General features: G+C 28.9%; 1 protein-coding gene across 1 annotated transcript; it reads left to right on the top strand.

Annotated features, from left to right (window-relative positions):
* The first annotated feature begins 5,329 nt into the window (after positions 1–5,329).
* Positions 5,330–19,241, top strand: LOC113549951 (chromobox protein homolog 3-like). Its single transcript, XM_026951490.1, has 4 exons — positions 5,330–5,474; positions 6,399–6,527; positions 8,338–8,474; positions 18,779–19,241. The coding sequence occupies exons 1-4, from the start codon at positions 5,457–5,459 to the stop codon at positions 19,239–19,241; spliced, it is 747 nt and encodes a 248-aa protein (XP_026807291.1). The 5' UTR covers positions 5,330–5,456.
* Positions 19,242–19,280: the final 39 nt, after the last annotated feature.

Here is a 19,280-nt window from a genome sequence, read left to right as displayed (position 1 = left end):
AAATAGACAAAAGTTAGTAAAAATTAATGGTTAAATAAGTCAATTTAGATGGTAATATTTTTTAATTTTTGTAAATTAACTGAGACACTGAGTTCATAATTTCAAAGAGTACAAAATACTTTTGATGAATGATCTTGTTTTGAAATGAGTTTTGGATGGGTCCTAATTAAAAATAAATAAAAATAAAATGATAACAAATATTACTTTTATCTTTGTCACAACATTAACCCAAATTTCATTGTGTGGTTACAACTAAATTATTTTTTTGCAACATAATTTCTTTACAATCGTTATCCGTAAATTATTTTCCACACAAGTACTTACTTAACAGATAATATCAGTTAGTGACCACATTGTAACTTTCTGATGAATGATACAGTGTACTTGCTCTAATGAATTAAACATATTTTTGTTCGAGGATGATTATTAACACACAACCTTTCATTTACAGAAATAAATACAAAACAATCAATTTTATTTTTGCAATATATTTAATGCTCTTTAATAAAGTGTTGAGTTTAAATCAGTAATTTTTATATATAACCTGAAGGGTGTATGCAGTTCTTGACCGAATTCCCAAGTTTTCTGAAATAATTGTCTTACAATAAATATTTGATCTATTGTGGATTTATTTCTGAAACCACTTTGATAGTCTTCTATAATATTTTCCGCAAAGGGCTTGATTCTATTTAAAATGCAATATAATGGAATTTTATAAGTCACATTCCCTAAGGCAATACCTCTATTAACATTCTTTTTTAAACATTCTTTTTGTGTGTAAGGCATATTAATGCCATATTCCAATCTCAAAGGATATCCTTAATATTGCATATTTTTTCAATTAGCTTTTGAATCATCTCAATCCCATCTTCTTTAGGTGATTTCTTAATCTCTTAATTTGTGATAGAATTTCTGTAATGTAGGCATTTCACATCTGCAATTATTGGGTTGTTTGTGCACATAGACAAAGGTTTCTTCCGGGTCTTCTCCATTAAGACACAGTTTAAAATATTCTGCCCATCTTTTCGCTAATAATAAGTATATAATAAGTAAGAAATACTTATCAGAAAAATATAGTTAGTTTTCATTATTAAAAGGCCCTGGAACTAATTTTATTAAATTCACATTATTTTTCAAACTAAGAGCTGTATATTTTCAATTTTGATATTATATGGGAATCTTGTTATATCAAAAAATATACTTCTTTTTAAAATCTTTTAAAGGTATATGAACCAAAAATTTTTATTTATAAGCAATGTGATTGAAAAATGTTGCATTTCTTTTTATCAAAAGTTACGACTTACCAAATCTTATGAAATTACAATTGTAACAACACTTAGTTAATAATTCAAAAAACTAAAATACATTTTTATTATTTTTTTAAGTATCTATAATATTGATAATTCCTTATGCTCTTCTGTAAAATGGAGTCAACTTTTGATAATGAAACCCTCCTAAAACACTTGATGTTTTTGTCACATGTTTAAATTCTACAGAGTTAAGATACAAAATAGAAAGATGAAAATTCACATCTCATCAGTAATAGATCTATTATTAACCACACTAATAAGTAGTATAATAATTAATATATTATAGATTTGGTTATTTTTTTTTTGTCTTAATCTTGAATTTCATTCTCATATAAAAGATGCTGCCACACATTTAAGATCTAAGGTTATAGTATCAAAACATTTATTCTATGTAATGTTAACCTAAATTCCTAAAATCATAAAATATATTATACAAATATTCCTTTGATTTGTAATGTTAAATATTTTAAATTAATATTTTGGCATAATTTTGTTTAGTATAAAAGTATTAAAAACATAATGATAGATTTAAAATAACTATAAAATACTGTTTACAATAATTGGTTTACCGGTTTATGACATACATAAATACTTTAAGTTGTAATAAAATGTAACACATTTTATGCAGGGAATTAAAGCGTTCATATCAAAACACCTGCTCCCTTGAATAACAAGATCAGGAACATATTATCCGATATGCTTATGAGCAAGACAATGAACATTGCTTTATAGTATAAGTCCACCAACACTCACAGTGGTGTATGAGAGGCCGCCCAGGCCTAAGAGTTGAACACATCATCATCCATCAACGCTATTATAGTTAAACTACTTCCAGTGGCGTCATTTTAACCGCGCAGGGTCTAGGTACATTTGCGTATTTAAAATCTAATATTATAGTAATTTTAACTAATTTGGAACACTTTAAAAATTAGTTGTCCTAAATAATTGATAGTGGTTTTTGCTTAAGTGGCTTGCTCTTTAAACCAGCGTATATTAAAAAAAAAAAATTGAAATGACGCCACTGACTACCTCATGACTATGCGTGTTAACCATAATTTTTAAATGGCTCATACACGGTTATAAAAACTGATCATGAAAAATACAGGGATAGTTTAATTTAGGAGTTTTGGTTTATTTTATAATCGAAAATGCATGCACTTAAATTATTTACGAGTTTGAAGTCTGTGCCATTAATTTCTAAACACACTGAATGATGCTAAGAATATTTATATAAATATCAATATGTCTGTGTGATTGTCAGACTGTGTGAGTTTTGCTAAACATTCCTTGGCTTTTGGTGATTGCACGTGTCCTTTTGCTACATCACTATGGTCAGTGGTGGGTGGCGAGTAAAATATAATTCACCGCCTCGTGTGTTTTTCTATGCTGTTCAACTACGTTATTAAAATCCTAACAGGACGTCCGGTATTGCTGTATGTAATTTTCTTGCATATTATATTAGTATTACTAATTTAGTAGTAGCCAGACTAGGGGCATATATCGATTATGCCGGTCAATATTTAGATGTATGTAATACATCATCTTTTAACTGCTTATTTTTATTGAAATTTTATGTGTTAACACATAGAATAAATAAAAAAAATAAAAAAAAGCATATTTAAATAAAAATTATATTTAATTAAAAATCTGTTTAATAAAAAAATCAATATTAAATAAAACCATATTTGAAGAAAAATTCTACTTTATAACAAAATCTATATTTCACAAAACAAATCTATTAAAAAAAAATCTTAATATAAAATCTATATTCGATAAAAAAAATTCTATTTTATAACAAAATCCAAATAAAATCTAAAACAAATCTATAAAAAAATTAAAAATTCTATATTTGCTGAGACTCCATGTAATATAAAAAAAAAAATCAAAATTGATTTAATTTTTATTCAAAAATCATTCTTCTAGGATTTTGAATTTTTTTTTAAATTTTTTAATTCACTAGATTTTTTTCACAAGAGATTATTACTTAACAGATTTATATATAACTATAGATCAATTTACCAAAAAATAAATTTTTATAAAATTTTTAAATTCGTTCCATTTAGATTTTTATTATTTTTCACAACAGGCAATAAATAATTTTATATCACAAATTCTAAACTCTTAAGTTATAGGTACAACAAAATACCTATATATATATATATATATATATATATATGAATGGTTAGCTATTTATGTACCTATTTATTATATAAAATATAGGTAATATTATATATTTCTATTATTATTTAAACTTAACTTAACTTTAGTATTTTATTTTATAATGTTTTATTTTTTAAGTCTATTGCTGTTTTTAATTATTAGGTTAAAATTTTATATTTGTTAGATAATTCATCAGAAATACGTGTTTATGTTATTCATACACTGATTTTCGACATATCATTTTTAGACTTATGCGGTGCTGGCGAGATGGGTGAAATAGTTGAATAAAAATTTAAAAAAATTAAATTGTAACTAGCCCCCAAGGCGATTCCATTTCATTTTTTTAATTTTACGGGGACATTATTATTGACCAGGGGCTAAGCCCTAACCTCAAATTGTGCATTTATGCCTATGATAACAAGGCCGGGCAAGGCACTCATTAAGTTTTTTAAAACCTGGCGCCTTGTATAGGTACTTAAATGAATAATTTCAAAATAGTACATTTGGATGATATAATGTAAATATTGTTATTATACTCATAAATTTAATAGATATTTATATTGAGTAATAATATTTGAAATACATTTATAGTAATACCTAGTATTTTAAATATATATTATAGCAGTACCTAGTATTTTCAATATTATGCCATTCATAGAATAACTATAATATGTTTTTATAAAAATAAACATATCACGACGAGGCAACTAAGGAGAGGTAGCAAATCAAGAAAGTAATACATTTACCATTACTTCAATTTATATATAATATGAAAATGGTTACAATAATTTTAATTTTTAATTAAAACACAAGTAGGCAGCATGTCTCCACAAAACACTATTTCCCCAAAAATGCAGGTAATTAACAATAATTGTATTATTGAAGATAGATTTATGTTAATCAAAATCCATTTAAGTTACTCATTTAAATTTAATTCATATATTATATTTCTATGGCTTTGCAAGCATTGGGCATCGTATTTTCTCATAGAAATATGAACATTTTGAGCCTCCATCGGGTAGGCAGCGGTCCCGGTGGAAATCACAAGTGGTGTACATTTTTCAATCAATTTATTATCGAAGTAATTAGACCTTTATAATATATCCACCACAGATATCTATACTACACTACTACCAGCGTTTTACACTGAGTATATAGCGAAGCCCAGATACGCGCGTCATCACACGTCCGTCATGTTTTCGGATAGCAAACAATATTATTAACATGCATAAAATACAATAAATTCATACAAATTTAAACATTTTTCATTTTGTTAAAGCATATTAACCCATTAAAGTGTTGTGATATACAAATGGACTTGATAATGTGTCTATGATACTTTCATTAAAAATTAATATTTTGCAAATATTATAAATACTTTTAAAATATAGGTATTTGATTAAGTAGTTTTCTAATCATTTTCTGAAACAAGTATTTGAACAATAATATTTTAAAATTAATTGTTTGCAATACCGACATTTAAAACAAATTCACATTGCTTATTTAATTTCAAGAAACTTGAATTATTGAAATTTTTAATTTGTAGTTATGTATTAAGTAGAGGAGATGGGATACCCATATAATCGTATTTTGTACCTACGTAGTTTCGACGAGTGAAGTCGCGACGATAATATTAATAATAGAGTCAATAGAGAACAGAGATTGTACGTAAAAACCTTTTACCTATTGAGTATTATAAAAGTAGTATAGATATCTGTGATATCCACCTTGGTGTATAAGGTCTATGCTTTTCTATGACATTGATATTCTTGTTATCACTGTTATCATAGTTTGCTATATCATCGTTTCATGGGCTATGACGTCCCAATGATAACGATGTCCCTACCAAACAACCGATCCTCGTTCGTTTTAAATATTGTTGACTGCATTTTCACCAGGAAATTGCATTTTACTGCCACCACGTTTTCTTCATTACAGACTTCAACACCGTTTGTCTATTAACCAATTTATATAGACACATCAGAAATGCCAGTAAACGAAGAAGTAAGTGTTTTACAAGTTCGCGTAGCGCGCGCTAATTAAAAACTCGAGTAAGCGTCCTGTAATGGCGTCGGGTAAAGGAAAACCTGACGGTCGATCGCGTCTGTTGCCCACGCGTTTCCACGATTGTTCGGGCGCGTCGGACGTGTTAACACCTCGTGCTCAAGTCGGTGTCGTGCCTGCCCATATTCTGTCTTAACATTTGTCTAGTATTATAAGATGACGCCATATTCGCATGTGTTGTTTCTATCTTACTAACATACATCATTACAAATTCGCGTAGGACATGTTTTGTTATGTTAGCTTAATATTAGAGTACATTTACCTATTTTAAAATTTAAAGATGAGAATATTATCTGGAAAATGGCAAATGCTTTTATTGATATTATAATTTTAAAATGAGTTATAAATATTACAACTTTAAAATTTCATTTCCGCACTTGCTCGTTTGTTTCATGCACATCTCATTAAACAATTAAGTTTTTCTGAAATTCAACAGTGCTGCATAGTGTGTTCTGATCAACCATGGAATTTCGCATATTGAAAGTAGTTATGTTGATAGCCCTAGAAGTGGTGGTACCATTAGAAGTATCTATCATAAGTTTAATTATTTACCTCAAACCTGAAATTTACCACCATCATTGACTTACCTCAATCACTGTTGTCAATTATTATCGTTAACATTGATTATATTTAGGACGATAAGTCAACTGACTTCTGACTTATATCAGATTTTATAAGTTCATAATTGAGTGGTTATTAAAAATCAATTTTGGATTTTATGTAAAAATTGTTTCGATACAATAACAATAGCTTGTTATTAGATTATTATTTTATCTAATTTTATAAGTTTAGAATATAAGTTATACATTTTAATTATATTTGTTTTCAAACATCAATCATTATTAAAAATATTTTATATTTTAGGATACCTCTGAAAACTTTGTTACTCTTAAGGTTTGTGGCGCGTATGACGATGCTTTACCTATTAGACATTTCAAAATAAAGAAACATATTCGTTTAAGAAAGCTCATGAGAATTTATTGTGAAGAAGCTGTAAGTATAAGCTATTAAGAAGTAATTTATTGCAATTGTTACAATTAGTAACAGTAACTAAATTTTGGATTAAACTTTTTATAAATAGAATATATTCAATCAAAAATTAATTTAGCTATTGATTTTAATAATGCTAATTTACCCACTGATCGTCACTAAACAAAACACTGTTGTTTAGCAACTGTAGTTGCTAACTTGAATTAGAGCCATATCAATTAAATTAAAGATATAAAATTAGTTACAAGAAGTGTAATAGTATGGCGATCATCAACTTTATTTATGTATGTGTATGCAAACATAAGTTATGTACATTTTTTATATTTCCGCATCATTTTAAATTATTCCTGAAAATCAATATTGTCAGTTATTTACTATCACACTTAAAAAACAAATAATAATCATATGAAATTACTTGAATTTTACTCTATACTGTATACTGTATCTTACCATATACAGTTTTATGCACATAAATACAACTTGGTTTTATTAAATTAATTTTTTTAATATTTAGGTTTTAGATAAATCACATCAAATAATAATTTTACTCAATACTATGTATATTAAATAATTCATAATATTTGTATAAAAGTATATAACTCGTGTAATTTAGTTATTTAGCCAATCACTACTTTTGTGTCTTTGTTTTACATTTTGGAGGTAAATGAATATGTTTTATATAATATACTTGTATATTTTTGGTTATATTTCAATAATTAGTCTTATTCTATAGAATATTTTTGTATCCGTTTTATACAAATAAAATGTACCAAATTTATTTTCTGGAAAACAATTAAAATCAAATTAGTGTTTTTTTTTTTTTAATATCGTACTTACATCCATCTAATGTTTCATTAACCCAAAAATAATAAATTCTATTTTCCATATTACCTAGATTCTAGAAATAGAAACCCTACTATTTTCATCATAACTAAGATAAAACAATAAACTATTTAGGTCTTGTTTTTCTGGTTTTTTCTATATTTTTATCTAAGACAGTATAGATTACTCATAATTACAGTAAAAAAGTAACATTATTACAAAATTGTAAACACCACTTAAGCTGTTGTAGTCCAAGTTAGCAACCAAATTTTCATACTATAAAAAAAGTACATTTACTACGCTAATTCATTAAAAACTATATTGCCTAGTTTTCTTTCTGTGTGACAATGTGGTTGCTTAATTTGAACAGACTACAGTCTGAGTGGTTCTTGCCCAACTTAAACAGTTTTTATATCTGAAAAACGGAAGCAAGACATTTAGGTGAAGCATCCTCTTAAAAAAAAAACAAAGTTATCTTTCTGTAATTTAATTTGTTGTACAATGATGTACAATCTCAACAGTTGTAGTATAGCCAAAAATGTTTAAAGTTACTGGCTATGTTTAGAATAATCCCTCCTTGGTTTAAGTTATATGTATATTTTGTTTGCTTTTAAGAAAAGCGATGAAACCTTGCTTGTATTTATTGTTTACAATGTTGTAACATTGAAACAATTACCTAACAGTCCTAACAAATGTTTGACAAATTCACATTTAGTATTTGGTATTTCATTTTATTTTACTCAAAAGACTACATTTTTCTAAGGACATATTTATGATTTATGAGATGAAGACAATAAACATTAGTATGTTATACAAAAAATAACTGTAATATGTTACAAGATTGTAATGATGAATTATTATTCTAAAAAAATATGTATAATTTAAATATTATTATAAATATTTTATTCATCTATACTACGAGTATTAACTAAACCTATGTGCTAATTTGTTTAACATTTATAATATAACTCATTCAAAACTAATGTTTTAGGGTTTGCCTAACCCGGATGAAGCAATATTCCAAACTTTTGCAGGTCGTATTTGTGAAGATGATACTCCTACATCACTCGAAATGGAACAAGGTGATACCATTTACGTCATTGAATCGCCAAATCTCTCTCTCTCTAGGTAATACCTACTTAAAATATTTCAAAACTTAAACTTAGTAAACATAAGTTTGGTATATTTATATCAATTAAACATTAAGTACTTCCATATTATTTGAATTTAATATAGAAATCAATATTAACAGATGGGTTAGGTTACAAGTGTATAAGTGTTACATTGTAAAGACTAACAAGTGCATGGCTGATTTACGTTTACGTTCTTTTACTAATAGTTAATACAATAACGTTTTCATTAAGCCTTATAGGTTAATCATATTTAAAAAACATGTTTTCATTTAATTTTGAATATTAATATATATTTATATTTATTTATCTGTATAGCTGTTATTAACTAAACTTATGTGCTATTTTAATGTTTATTATTCATTCAAAATTGTAATTTTTTAGGATTTGATTAAGAAACTGTAATATTTATGTATGCTGGTATTTTAATTTCACCACATTGTACCCTTGAAATTTATGGAATTGAAGACGGGCGGATTATTTGTTTTCAATCCCCTAATTTTGAATATCAATGATTATAATTTTTTAAATCTTAAATAAATAAAAATTGCATTTACATTATCTTAGTTTTTTAAATAATAAAAACCATATTATGTCTATTTTATATATAACGCTACCTGAATTAAAAAAATGTCATGATTATAAATGGTATACAAATGTTGAAATGTACAATCAATGAGAATAATTTTAAGATCTCACTACACTACACTACAATAAACATTAAGGCGATAAATGAAATATCTATATTCTTGAAAATACCTATAGAGTTTTAAAAGTAAATACCTTAAAATATAATTTTGGTTTTTTAATTTCTCTGTTCTTATCAAGACATAACATCACAATAAATGTCATATTTACATTTCACATTTTTACATAACCACCGTGCTATCGCTGATATGTATTAGGCCAGTCTTATACAAAGTACATTTATAATTGACAATTTATTGTGTTCACTGTTGATGCTACTGTGAATCTTGTCTATTGAATTTAATCCTGAGTTTATGATTGACTTTTATACAGATATAACCAATAATAGAAATAATAATAGAACTTTAGCTGTATTTCTGAACTGAATTGTTTTATGTATTTTAATTATTGTTTGTATCGTAACTTCAAATCAAGTAATTATATTATTCATTATTCATTAGATTTTAATTACTATTTAGTCAACCAACAATAAAATAACATGTAGATGTTTAAAAGAATCAATTTAATTATTAACATTTTTTAATTGATTACTACATGCTCACAGTTTTTTTTGTTCTCATAAGGTGTATCGTTAATAAGACTTTATTTTAATTTTAATTTGATACTAGATGTACATACTTAGTTCTTTAATTTTTGAATTAATACTTACTCAATAAAAAAGAAATTAGATAGCTGCCTTATTTAGTCAATAATTAATTGGTATCTTCATTATATTAAAATAAACTATATAGTATGTTATCATATTTTTCTGGTTAAATTTAAATCCACTGTGTAATAATGAAATATCAAACTCAAAAGCTATACTGGTTTGACCTTTCTAATTTTAATATCTTTAGTGCATTCTAAATTGTAATATTTTAGGATATTATTACAGAAAATATAAGATACAATTTTAATGAATTAACAATTGACCAAACCCATGCTCTGGATGCTCTGGGTTAAAAGATAACGATGTTCTCAAAAAAGTATGGTAATTGATTTCATTTTAATTATTAATACTTAATTACTAGAATACTCTTCATTCTACATTGTCAATGGACCAACATGACTTTTTTTCCTGGTCATTCCACTATAATCAGTTCATTCGATTTTTCTTGTTTTATTCGTGATGCCTTTAGAGATAAAGCCCAAGTTAATGCTATTTTTAACGACTTTTCTAAAGCGTTTGTTTCAGTTGATTATAATTATCTTATCTACACCTTAAATAAACTGGGAATTGGTTTTCCTCTTCTATCATGGATTCGCTCATACCTGGCGGATAGATGGCAATATGTTAAGTTGTTAAATATCTCATCAAATAAATTTAAGGTTTCTTCTGGAGTTCCGCAAGGTGGATATTTATCACCACTATTATTTAATATTTTTGTTAATTCAATTTTTAACAATGTCCCGTCGGTCTGTTTACTTCTTTTTGCCAATGATGCTAAGCTGTTCTCCAGGATATCTTCCAGTACTGATTGTGACGTCCTTCAATCATCGTTCAATACTTTTATTAAATGGTGTCTGGCTCAATAGCCAATGCCTTAAACTAAACTCCAATAAGTGTAAAATCATATCATTCTCTAGATCACGAACTAAAGTGGATTACATTTATACCTATAATGACTCACCCCTAACTAAAGTTTCTGAAGTAAAGGATCTAGGTTGTTATGGACGTCTCCACAACTAATTGCACGTATAATAATTAATGCGTGGTTTTAAGTATCACTATACTTTATTAAAATAATTAAATCAATAGAAAACTTAAGTTTAACAGCATTAGACGGATTTAAATAACAGAGGCTCTTTTCGATGCTCTGACAGTACTACACTGATTCTTACACAGACAGTGACACATAGTAAGGGCTCACTCAGACTCAAAACTGTCCGCTCATCGGATTCCTTCAGACCGTGTAATCGTGTGTCTCTGCCCGTTCACATTAACAAATGCTTACTTTACTAACTAATGTGGACAGGGGTTCATAACACCCCCGGACTACATGAGACATGGGGTTTCAATGATCACCATGTTTCATCTAATCCGTACTTTTTTGATATTCTGTCAAGCTTATGGAATTTGTTGGGAATGTGTAGGTTGTACACATTCTTCTATATTCTGAGGTTCTACTATTTCAGGTCTATAAAGTCGAGGTAATTTACATTTGTACTTAATTAACCTTTCCTTCAAATTGTTGACATTCTGAGCCAGCTGATTGAAACTTTTAATATATTTCACAGTATTGATTTGTTCCGGAATACAATTGTTAGTTATTTCAAGTAATTTTGTAATGATATGCGGTCATATCATATAAATGTAATAATTCCAGAAAGAGTTAAGTATAATAAATTAGTAACGGTCGATTGCCGCACACGGATTACGGTAAACTTCAATAAAATCTTTTATCGGTGATCAATGGGATGATTTATATTACGAGGTCACACATAAACGCCTTACTTGTCTGTGACAATAAAGCACAGGACGTGTGACTTTCTCGTATTTCGACAAAGACAAGGGATGGCCTAATGATGGTCTTTGCAGCCAAGGATAAAGCCAGATCTTTGGACACGCGGAGGCCTTTGATGGGGCCGCCTGCGTCTCTGGCTGGCTTGACCAAGTCATCTCCCTCGGAAGTGCGTGTGCACCCATCTTTACACCAACATCTCTAAAGTCCTTTTCCGTTGTGCGATAACTAAACACGTTCTTGTTATACATAAATAAGTCAGTTTTGTCTTTTTAATTAGATATACACGTCCAGTGATCTAATTTTACCTGTATCACTTTATTACATCATCATAGCACATATATTTATACAATATACACATATTCGGATATTCCAGTAAACAAGGTAAGGTAAATGTTGATAATATATGTAATAACGAAAAAAATTGATATTAATAAATGATTAAATCACATACATATAGCACATATTTAAAGAAAGAATCAATCTTATATCTTTATTATACATCGATTTGTTACGTTATTACAATTTTAACATAGTGTTCAGATTGGGACTTTCTGAAACAAAATCTCTACGAATTTCTGATATTAGGACCCTAGATGGTGTTAAGATCAAATTTTCTGTTTATAACATACAGTTATCTGAAATTTGAATTTTTTCCATACCGGTGAGTAGAATCCTATTAGATTTTTGTACACAAGTCACTGTTACTGCTTGCGAAATGCAGTAATACAGCTATGTGTTTTGTAAATAAAATTTATGCCAGAACGTCATATTTAGGTTCAGATATTTAAAATTACATGTTCCCACTGTTTGATAAGGGGTATTGTACAAAGATACTTCACAATTTTCCTGATGTGTAGACTAATTAATAGCCTCAGAATTTAGACATAATATATATATATCTTTCATATTGATTTTCTGTTGGACTAAAATGATATTCATTAATATCGCTTATTTCCAGATACTGAGTTTGTGGTTCAATGATTACTATATTACCTTTGTCGGTAGACATCGGAAGTGGAATATTATGAAAAAGGTTAAGCCGAAGGTTTGACAATAATAAGGGTATACGAGTTACAAATACAAGATTCTACTACGCTGTATTACGAGTACACTACGCTTAACTTGGAGGTTCGGAATAACTCATGAATAGATAAGTGAGATTCAGTTGTAAAAGCTCTAGTGTAGACGGTAATGTTAGTTGTATTTGTTTTAGTTCATGAATTAGATCAGATGGAGGGTACACGTTTGAAAGCATTAATCCATTCAATGCTGAATTCACGATAGACTGGAGGTTTTGAGTTTCCCAAGCCGAAGAACGGTCAATATTACTGTGTGCTTCAGGAAGGTAGTTTGTAGTTCCAACTCATTGATTGTTACTGCAGAACGTTTGGACTGCTCTTCTATTTCGTTTATGTTCTCTTGCAACTTATGAGTGTCTGTTAATAATTAATTCATGGTAGAATTAACATTATTTGGGACTGAAGAAACTATTCGTACTTGTTCATGTGATAGATGCACGTGCATATCCTCAGAATGAGCAAGGTTTTCAATGTTTTTGTAAAAGGATTCGGCATCTCGATCAGAACAAACTCCAAAAAGTACGTTCGTTAACTTTCCTACAGAATTTATCAATCCACGAGGCTGACGATTCAAATGTTCAGAGGTTCTGTGGTTTAATCCAAGAACTCTTAGTACAGAGTTGAAATTTTATTCAATCTCCTACATGAATAGAATCGTGGATTTCATAAAATCCGTATAAATGCTTGTTAAAATTAAATCTTCCCTCTTCTTTAGCTAAATGAAAATTTCGCCTGTCTGACTATGGAGATTTTGGAGTAAATGGTATGTACTTCATGTGATAAGTAGTCATATTTATATAAGTGACAAAGTTCCAATTCGTGAAAGAGACACGAAGAGGACCGATAGCTTCAAAGTATAGGCCAGATGAATTCTGCAACGGTGTAACTTGGAAATTTCCATCTTGAGAATCTGACATTCTATGACAGTTAATCACTGATATTCAGAAAAATAATTTAGATTTCATTTCATGAAATTTTTTCAAGAGATTCTTATGCAATGTCACACGTTTATTTATTTTTTTTATGGTTACATTTGGAGAGTCTGTATTAGCTTCCACCACTGTGAATGGTCCTAACTATTTAGGTGCTAATTTTCCCTCATTTGCTTTTTCTTGCACTATAACCTTATCACCTTCATTGATTTGTAACGGTACAGCTGTTTGGTCGTATCACTCCCGTGATTTTTGTTTGGATTTAGTTTGTTTTCAAATCGGTATTCTTGGTAGTTATACTGAGGTTCTGGCTTACGGCTTAATGAATTCGGAATTTTCAAAAGATATTCGTACACAAATTCATACGGTTGAAATCCCGTAGAGGTGTGTACTGAAGAATTATGACAGTACATTGCATAAGGAACATAGACATCCTAGTTTTGCGGATTTTTCCCAGAATAATTCCTTAAATATTCACCCAGAGTTTGGTGGCTTCTCTTCAAACTACCGTTTCTCTGTAGATGATACGGGGTAGTGTTTTTTAAAACTTGCATACCTCTTTAAAAACCTTACTAAGAAATTCTGTTCCATAATCCGTCACCAGATATTCGAGTTGTCTATGTAGACATACAAAATTACGTAACAAAATGCTTTGCGATTGTGTTTCTTTTATGATCTCTGATTGCAAAAGCCAATGCGAACTTTGATAAATCATCGATAAGTGTTAAAATGTACGAATTCCCATTGTACGATTTGTTAGGTTAGATAGTTTTGAAGCAGTGGTAGTTCTCACCATAGGTTCCTTGATATTGTGGTTCGGAGTTTTGTTGATCTCACATACCGGACACCTCCTTATGTATTTCCGGATTTGTACTCTCATACCCAGCCATTGGTACTGTTGTGCAATTTTATTGTAGGTGCGTATCACACTGTGGTGACCACCCAGCGGATTTTCATAAAATTTCTTGATGATCTGTAATTTGTTTTCGTTCGATAATTCACCATATGTGTATACTTGAATATACATAGGATAATCACTTAAGATGTACATTAGCATATTTCGTACAACCTCCCACCTAAGTCCATCTAGACTGTAGCTTAGACGTGGACAAGCAAGTTGTGTAATCTGATGTTTGGCACATATTTTTCTAAGGTTCTGAAGACTTTTGAAAATAGTTTCATAATTTGCCTTTTGCCAAAAGAACTGTTTAATGATTATAGGTTAATTCTCTCTTAGGTTTAAAGGAAGATTTTTCTGTATGTAAAGTTCAATATGTCAAAATTACTAATTCTATATTTAGTCGCTTAGAGTATACGAATACATAGTTGTACGCATCAGTAAGTGCAAATGTAGCTTTTAAGTGTGATAATGAGGATCTGCTCAACATCATCCTTAATGAAACAGGACAGATAACATTAAACCCACAATGTGTTTTATATGCAAAACAAATTATTCTCCTTCCGTCGTACACAATTGTTAAAAATTCCAGCCAAAATCTTTATAATCCTATACAAAGTGAGGGGCTAGGTTATCTTATAGTAACGAATATTTCTCAGGACTTCTTTGAAGCATTCAATTTTTAGGAAAGTCATAACAGAATTGGTCTAGAAGACTTATCATGGCATTCTATTTCTTTAAAAGAAATCGAGGAATAGATAAAAGTAAAAGAAATAAAAATTATATTTTAAAAGAAAGTAACATATATTTTATCATATCTTTGATTACTATCTCGACCATTCTTAAAACCCTCTTGCATTTCATAATCTGTTTTGTTAAATATAACGCTAGGAAACCTATTATGTACCAACCACGAGATGTAGCGGAAACTCAAATTTAAACATAATTATAATGATAATAATAATAAGTAATAGTAATAACAATAATCCCATCTGTAATTTGAACATTTAACCAATAGAATATTTCGCTTAAAATAGATTTAAGTAAGCAAGGCGCAGATGGCGATATTGTATACCAGCGCACCCGTAGTATTAAGCTAATATGTTAATTATTTTTTTTTTTAATGTAATTTATAAATTAGTGTATACGATTTGGAAAAATAATTTGGCTTTACAAGGTCGCAGGGACTGCTTTCATTTAACTCGGGGGGTATGTTGTACCTTGTATATATTAAGCACCCTATATACGGTATTTATGTATATGTATTTGCTGATTGACGCAATAGCCTACGTGACAGTGGGAAATGCATTGGTCAACAAATTCTAGGGCGACTGCCCGTACGGTTCCCACGGACGGGGCCGTGTTGGCAGTCGGAGCACAGACTCAAGTATAGACAGAGCTTCTTTGGTGTAGACATAATATCTTAGTTATTTAGTTAAATCGTATATGGGTTAAGTATAATAAATTAGTTTTTCCAGAAATAGAACGATATTCATGACTTTCTAATAAAGAATATGCAATTAATTACACAAGAAGAATGCTGGAGTCTAATAATGCTAAACCATCTAGTAAAAATATTGGATTTTGTCATAATAAGAGCAAAGAAGTCTATCATTATTTTAAGTAATAATTTGTTTTCTATGTTACTATTTTAGCCTATAAATATCATTATATTTATTGAATTTACTATCAATAGATTTACCAGAAACCACTTACTTAATCATCATTCTTTGTCTGTTTCTGAAGGATATTTCTGACTTCCCAATAAAGCTTATGCAATTAATTTCCCAAGAAGAAAGGCTTGTGTGTAATAATGTTAAATTATATCCTAAACATATTGGTTGTTTTCATGAAAATAGCATAGAATTCTATTGTTATTTTAATTAATAATTACATGTATAAGAAAACAAATTAGCCTATAAACTTAATTTAATTTATTGAAATATTTATCATGTTAAACTATATCCTAAACATATTTGGTGTTTTCATGAATATAGAATAGAATTCTATTGTTTTTTTAATTAATAATTATTTCTGTATGTTAATATTTTAGCCTATAAATATCATTATATTTATTGAATTTACTATCAATAGATTTACCAGAAACAACTCATTTAATCATCATTCTTTGTCTGTTTCTGAACGATATTAATAATTTCCTAATAATGATTATGTAATTAATTGCACAAGAAGAAAGGCTTGAGAGTAATAATGTTAAACTATCTTATAAAGATTTTGAATTTTCTCATAATAAGTGCATAGAAATCAATTGTTATTTTATTAGCTACTCATTAAATTCCTGAATTCACTCAAAAGATTGTTTTGTTGGTCTGATTGGTGTTGGTCTGTACCGATACGTTTATTAGTTTCAGTTCAGTGTTTACAGAGAAACCGGCAAACAGCTTTAAAAATATTCATATTCATATAATTTTATTTAAAAACGAAAATTTTCGTTTTTGTTATTGCTGAATGAAAAAGAGTTTTTGGACGTTTTTCTTCTCAAAAGTTTTACAGAAAACTCTTTGTCATTTTAACAAAACTTTGGGTTGAGTCGTTTATATTTATGGATTCACATATTTACTGCAGGTTGATTCATAAAAAAAATTAAAAAAGTTAATTAAACGAGTTCATTTTTTGAAAGAACATGAACGAATTCATTTTTTTAGCGAACGTTCCGAACACTATTTTTCCATTAAGTGAGCAGGTGTAATGTTTGTATTTTTTATTCTATAGTAATAAACAGTGACCTTTTTAAAAAAAAAAAAAAAATTGGCGGGCTGGTATCGTGCATTCCATTTCGATGATAAAGGTGTTCCCAATATCATGCCATATACCGTCAAGCTTGGCGCTTCGAAATAAAGAAAATGAAAATGAACAGGTGAGCGTCGCTTCTATTGTGTTGTATGGTGTTAACCTAACCTAACCTAACCTAATCAATGTCGTTGGCGGGAATACCATTTTTTTTCTGTTACAAACACACTGTCGATAGTGTTGGTACCTCTTGGTATCTGTTGTTTGTCTTTTGATGGTGCCCAGTTTTCTTTCATTTACTTGGATCCCGCCACACGGTTGACATCTCCAACGCCGTAAATTCATTTCAGATATTTTCATTGACAAGTCTTCGATATGAATCCCAGGTGAGTAACAACTATAATATTTATGTACATGTACGAGCTTCCGATTTTCCGGTAACTCGGTTTTTATCCGCTGTTTTCATTGTTTGCAAATGTTATCCGTCCCCATATAATCTGCACATGACTGAGGTCTGAATTGTTTTATTCGAAAAAAATCTTTACCTTGTAGTTCATCGGTTATTTTGGCGTCGTCGCCGCCGATATCATTATCCAAATGTAGGTAATGGTTGTTATACGTAAATGTTCGATCGTACAAATAATATATCACGAAATCCTTTTCGAATTTTTAATGGGTACCTACCTACATCAACAATATTCTAATCGCGTAACTTTGTGTCAACTGTTAGGATCGACTAATTGGTTGACAATTTATCGTCGAAGTCACGTTATCATAATCTATCAAACGAACAAACAGTGATAAAAAAACTATTTTTCACTGCATGCATATATACATCAGACATGAATATGTCTTATAGCTACTAACTAATTTACATAAATTGCCTCTACGAGTAGTTCATAACGTCATGTTAATGTTCTCCATGTCGCACAAATTTATAGAACAACCCCGGCCGGCTTATCCATAACACATACATGTCAAAATAGTTCTGATTTGTCTGCTCTACTGTTGGTTTAATAAATAAGACACTACACATCTATTACGCATATTCGTTTCATGTTTTTCCATTAGTTATGTGATTCTGCCATCTTTTTATGTATACTTCATAATATTTCACGGATATTAGTAGAATAAAAATTGTTGGATTTCTGTCCACTTGACAAACTTATTTTTACAATGATTAGATGAGGAATTTATTTTGTTCGAGAAACATACAATTTTCATTTCATAATTTTAATTCTTTTTTTATATAATATTAAACATAAGTAACTAAAACAATGTAGTGAATCATGAGCATAATATTCTGTCTATAATAAAAATAATATCAAACAAATTATATGATTTGTAAGAAATAACACTTATAGAGGTTACACAAATACAAAAAAAAGTTTAGGAACACTGGTAGTCATCTGCAGTAACCTATTTTAAATATATGATAAATCTGTTTTGATGTTTTAATTATCAACCTTTTTAATGTAATTTTATTACAGCCGAAACAAAGTCACTAAAAATGACAAAAAATCTAATTCTAATAACAAAAAACAAGAAGAGGAAAACCAGGTGTATGTCGTTGAAAAGGTTTTAGATAAATGTGTAAGGCATGGCAAGGTGGTATACTTTCTCAAATGGAAAGGTTTCAGTGATTCGGAAAATTCTTGGGAACCTATTGAAAATCTTAATTGTGATGACTTGATCAACATTTTTGAACGTGAAAGAAAAAGCAAGACATCGAATTCAATTGATTTAGAATCTTCTGATGAGTCTGACAATAAAAATACTGAGGAGCAGAAAGTAGCAGAAAAAGTTGTGGCTGTTGATAAACTGCATGGCCAGATTGTATATAATATTAAATTTAAAGGAATTAAAGAACCTGTGGTAGTAAAAAATAATACTGCTGAACAATTATACTCAAAACTCATTATCAAATACTATGAAAGTTATTTGTTTAAATAAAATAATTAACTGTTTTAATGTGAATAAAGATAATGAATT

Source organism: Rhopalosiphum maidis, chromosome 1 (genome assembly GCF_003676215.2).
Source record: "Rhopalosiphum maidis isolate BTI-1 chromosome 1, ASM367621v3, whole genome shotgun sequence".
NCBI lineage: Eukaryota > Metazoa > Arthropoda > Insecta > Hemiptera > Aphididae > Rhopalosiphum > Rhopalosiphum maidis.
The sequence above is the reverse complement of the archived record's forward strand: the minus strand, read 5'-3'. Positions and strand labels throughout refer to the sequence as shown.

Bases quoted from the DNA above. Each gene is read 5' to 3' on its own strand.
- LOC113549951 (XM_026951490.1), top strand. The intron at 6,528-8,337 runs GTAAGTATAAGC...CTAATGTTTTAG, and splicing joins GAATTTATTGTGAAGAAGCT to GGTTTGCCTAACCCGGATGA. The intron at 8,475-18,778 runs GTAATACCTACT...ATTTTATTACAG, and splicing joins CCAAATCTCTCTCTCTCTAG to CCGAAACAAAGTCACTAAAA.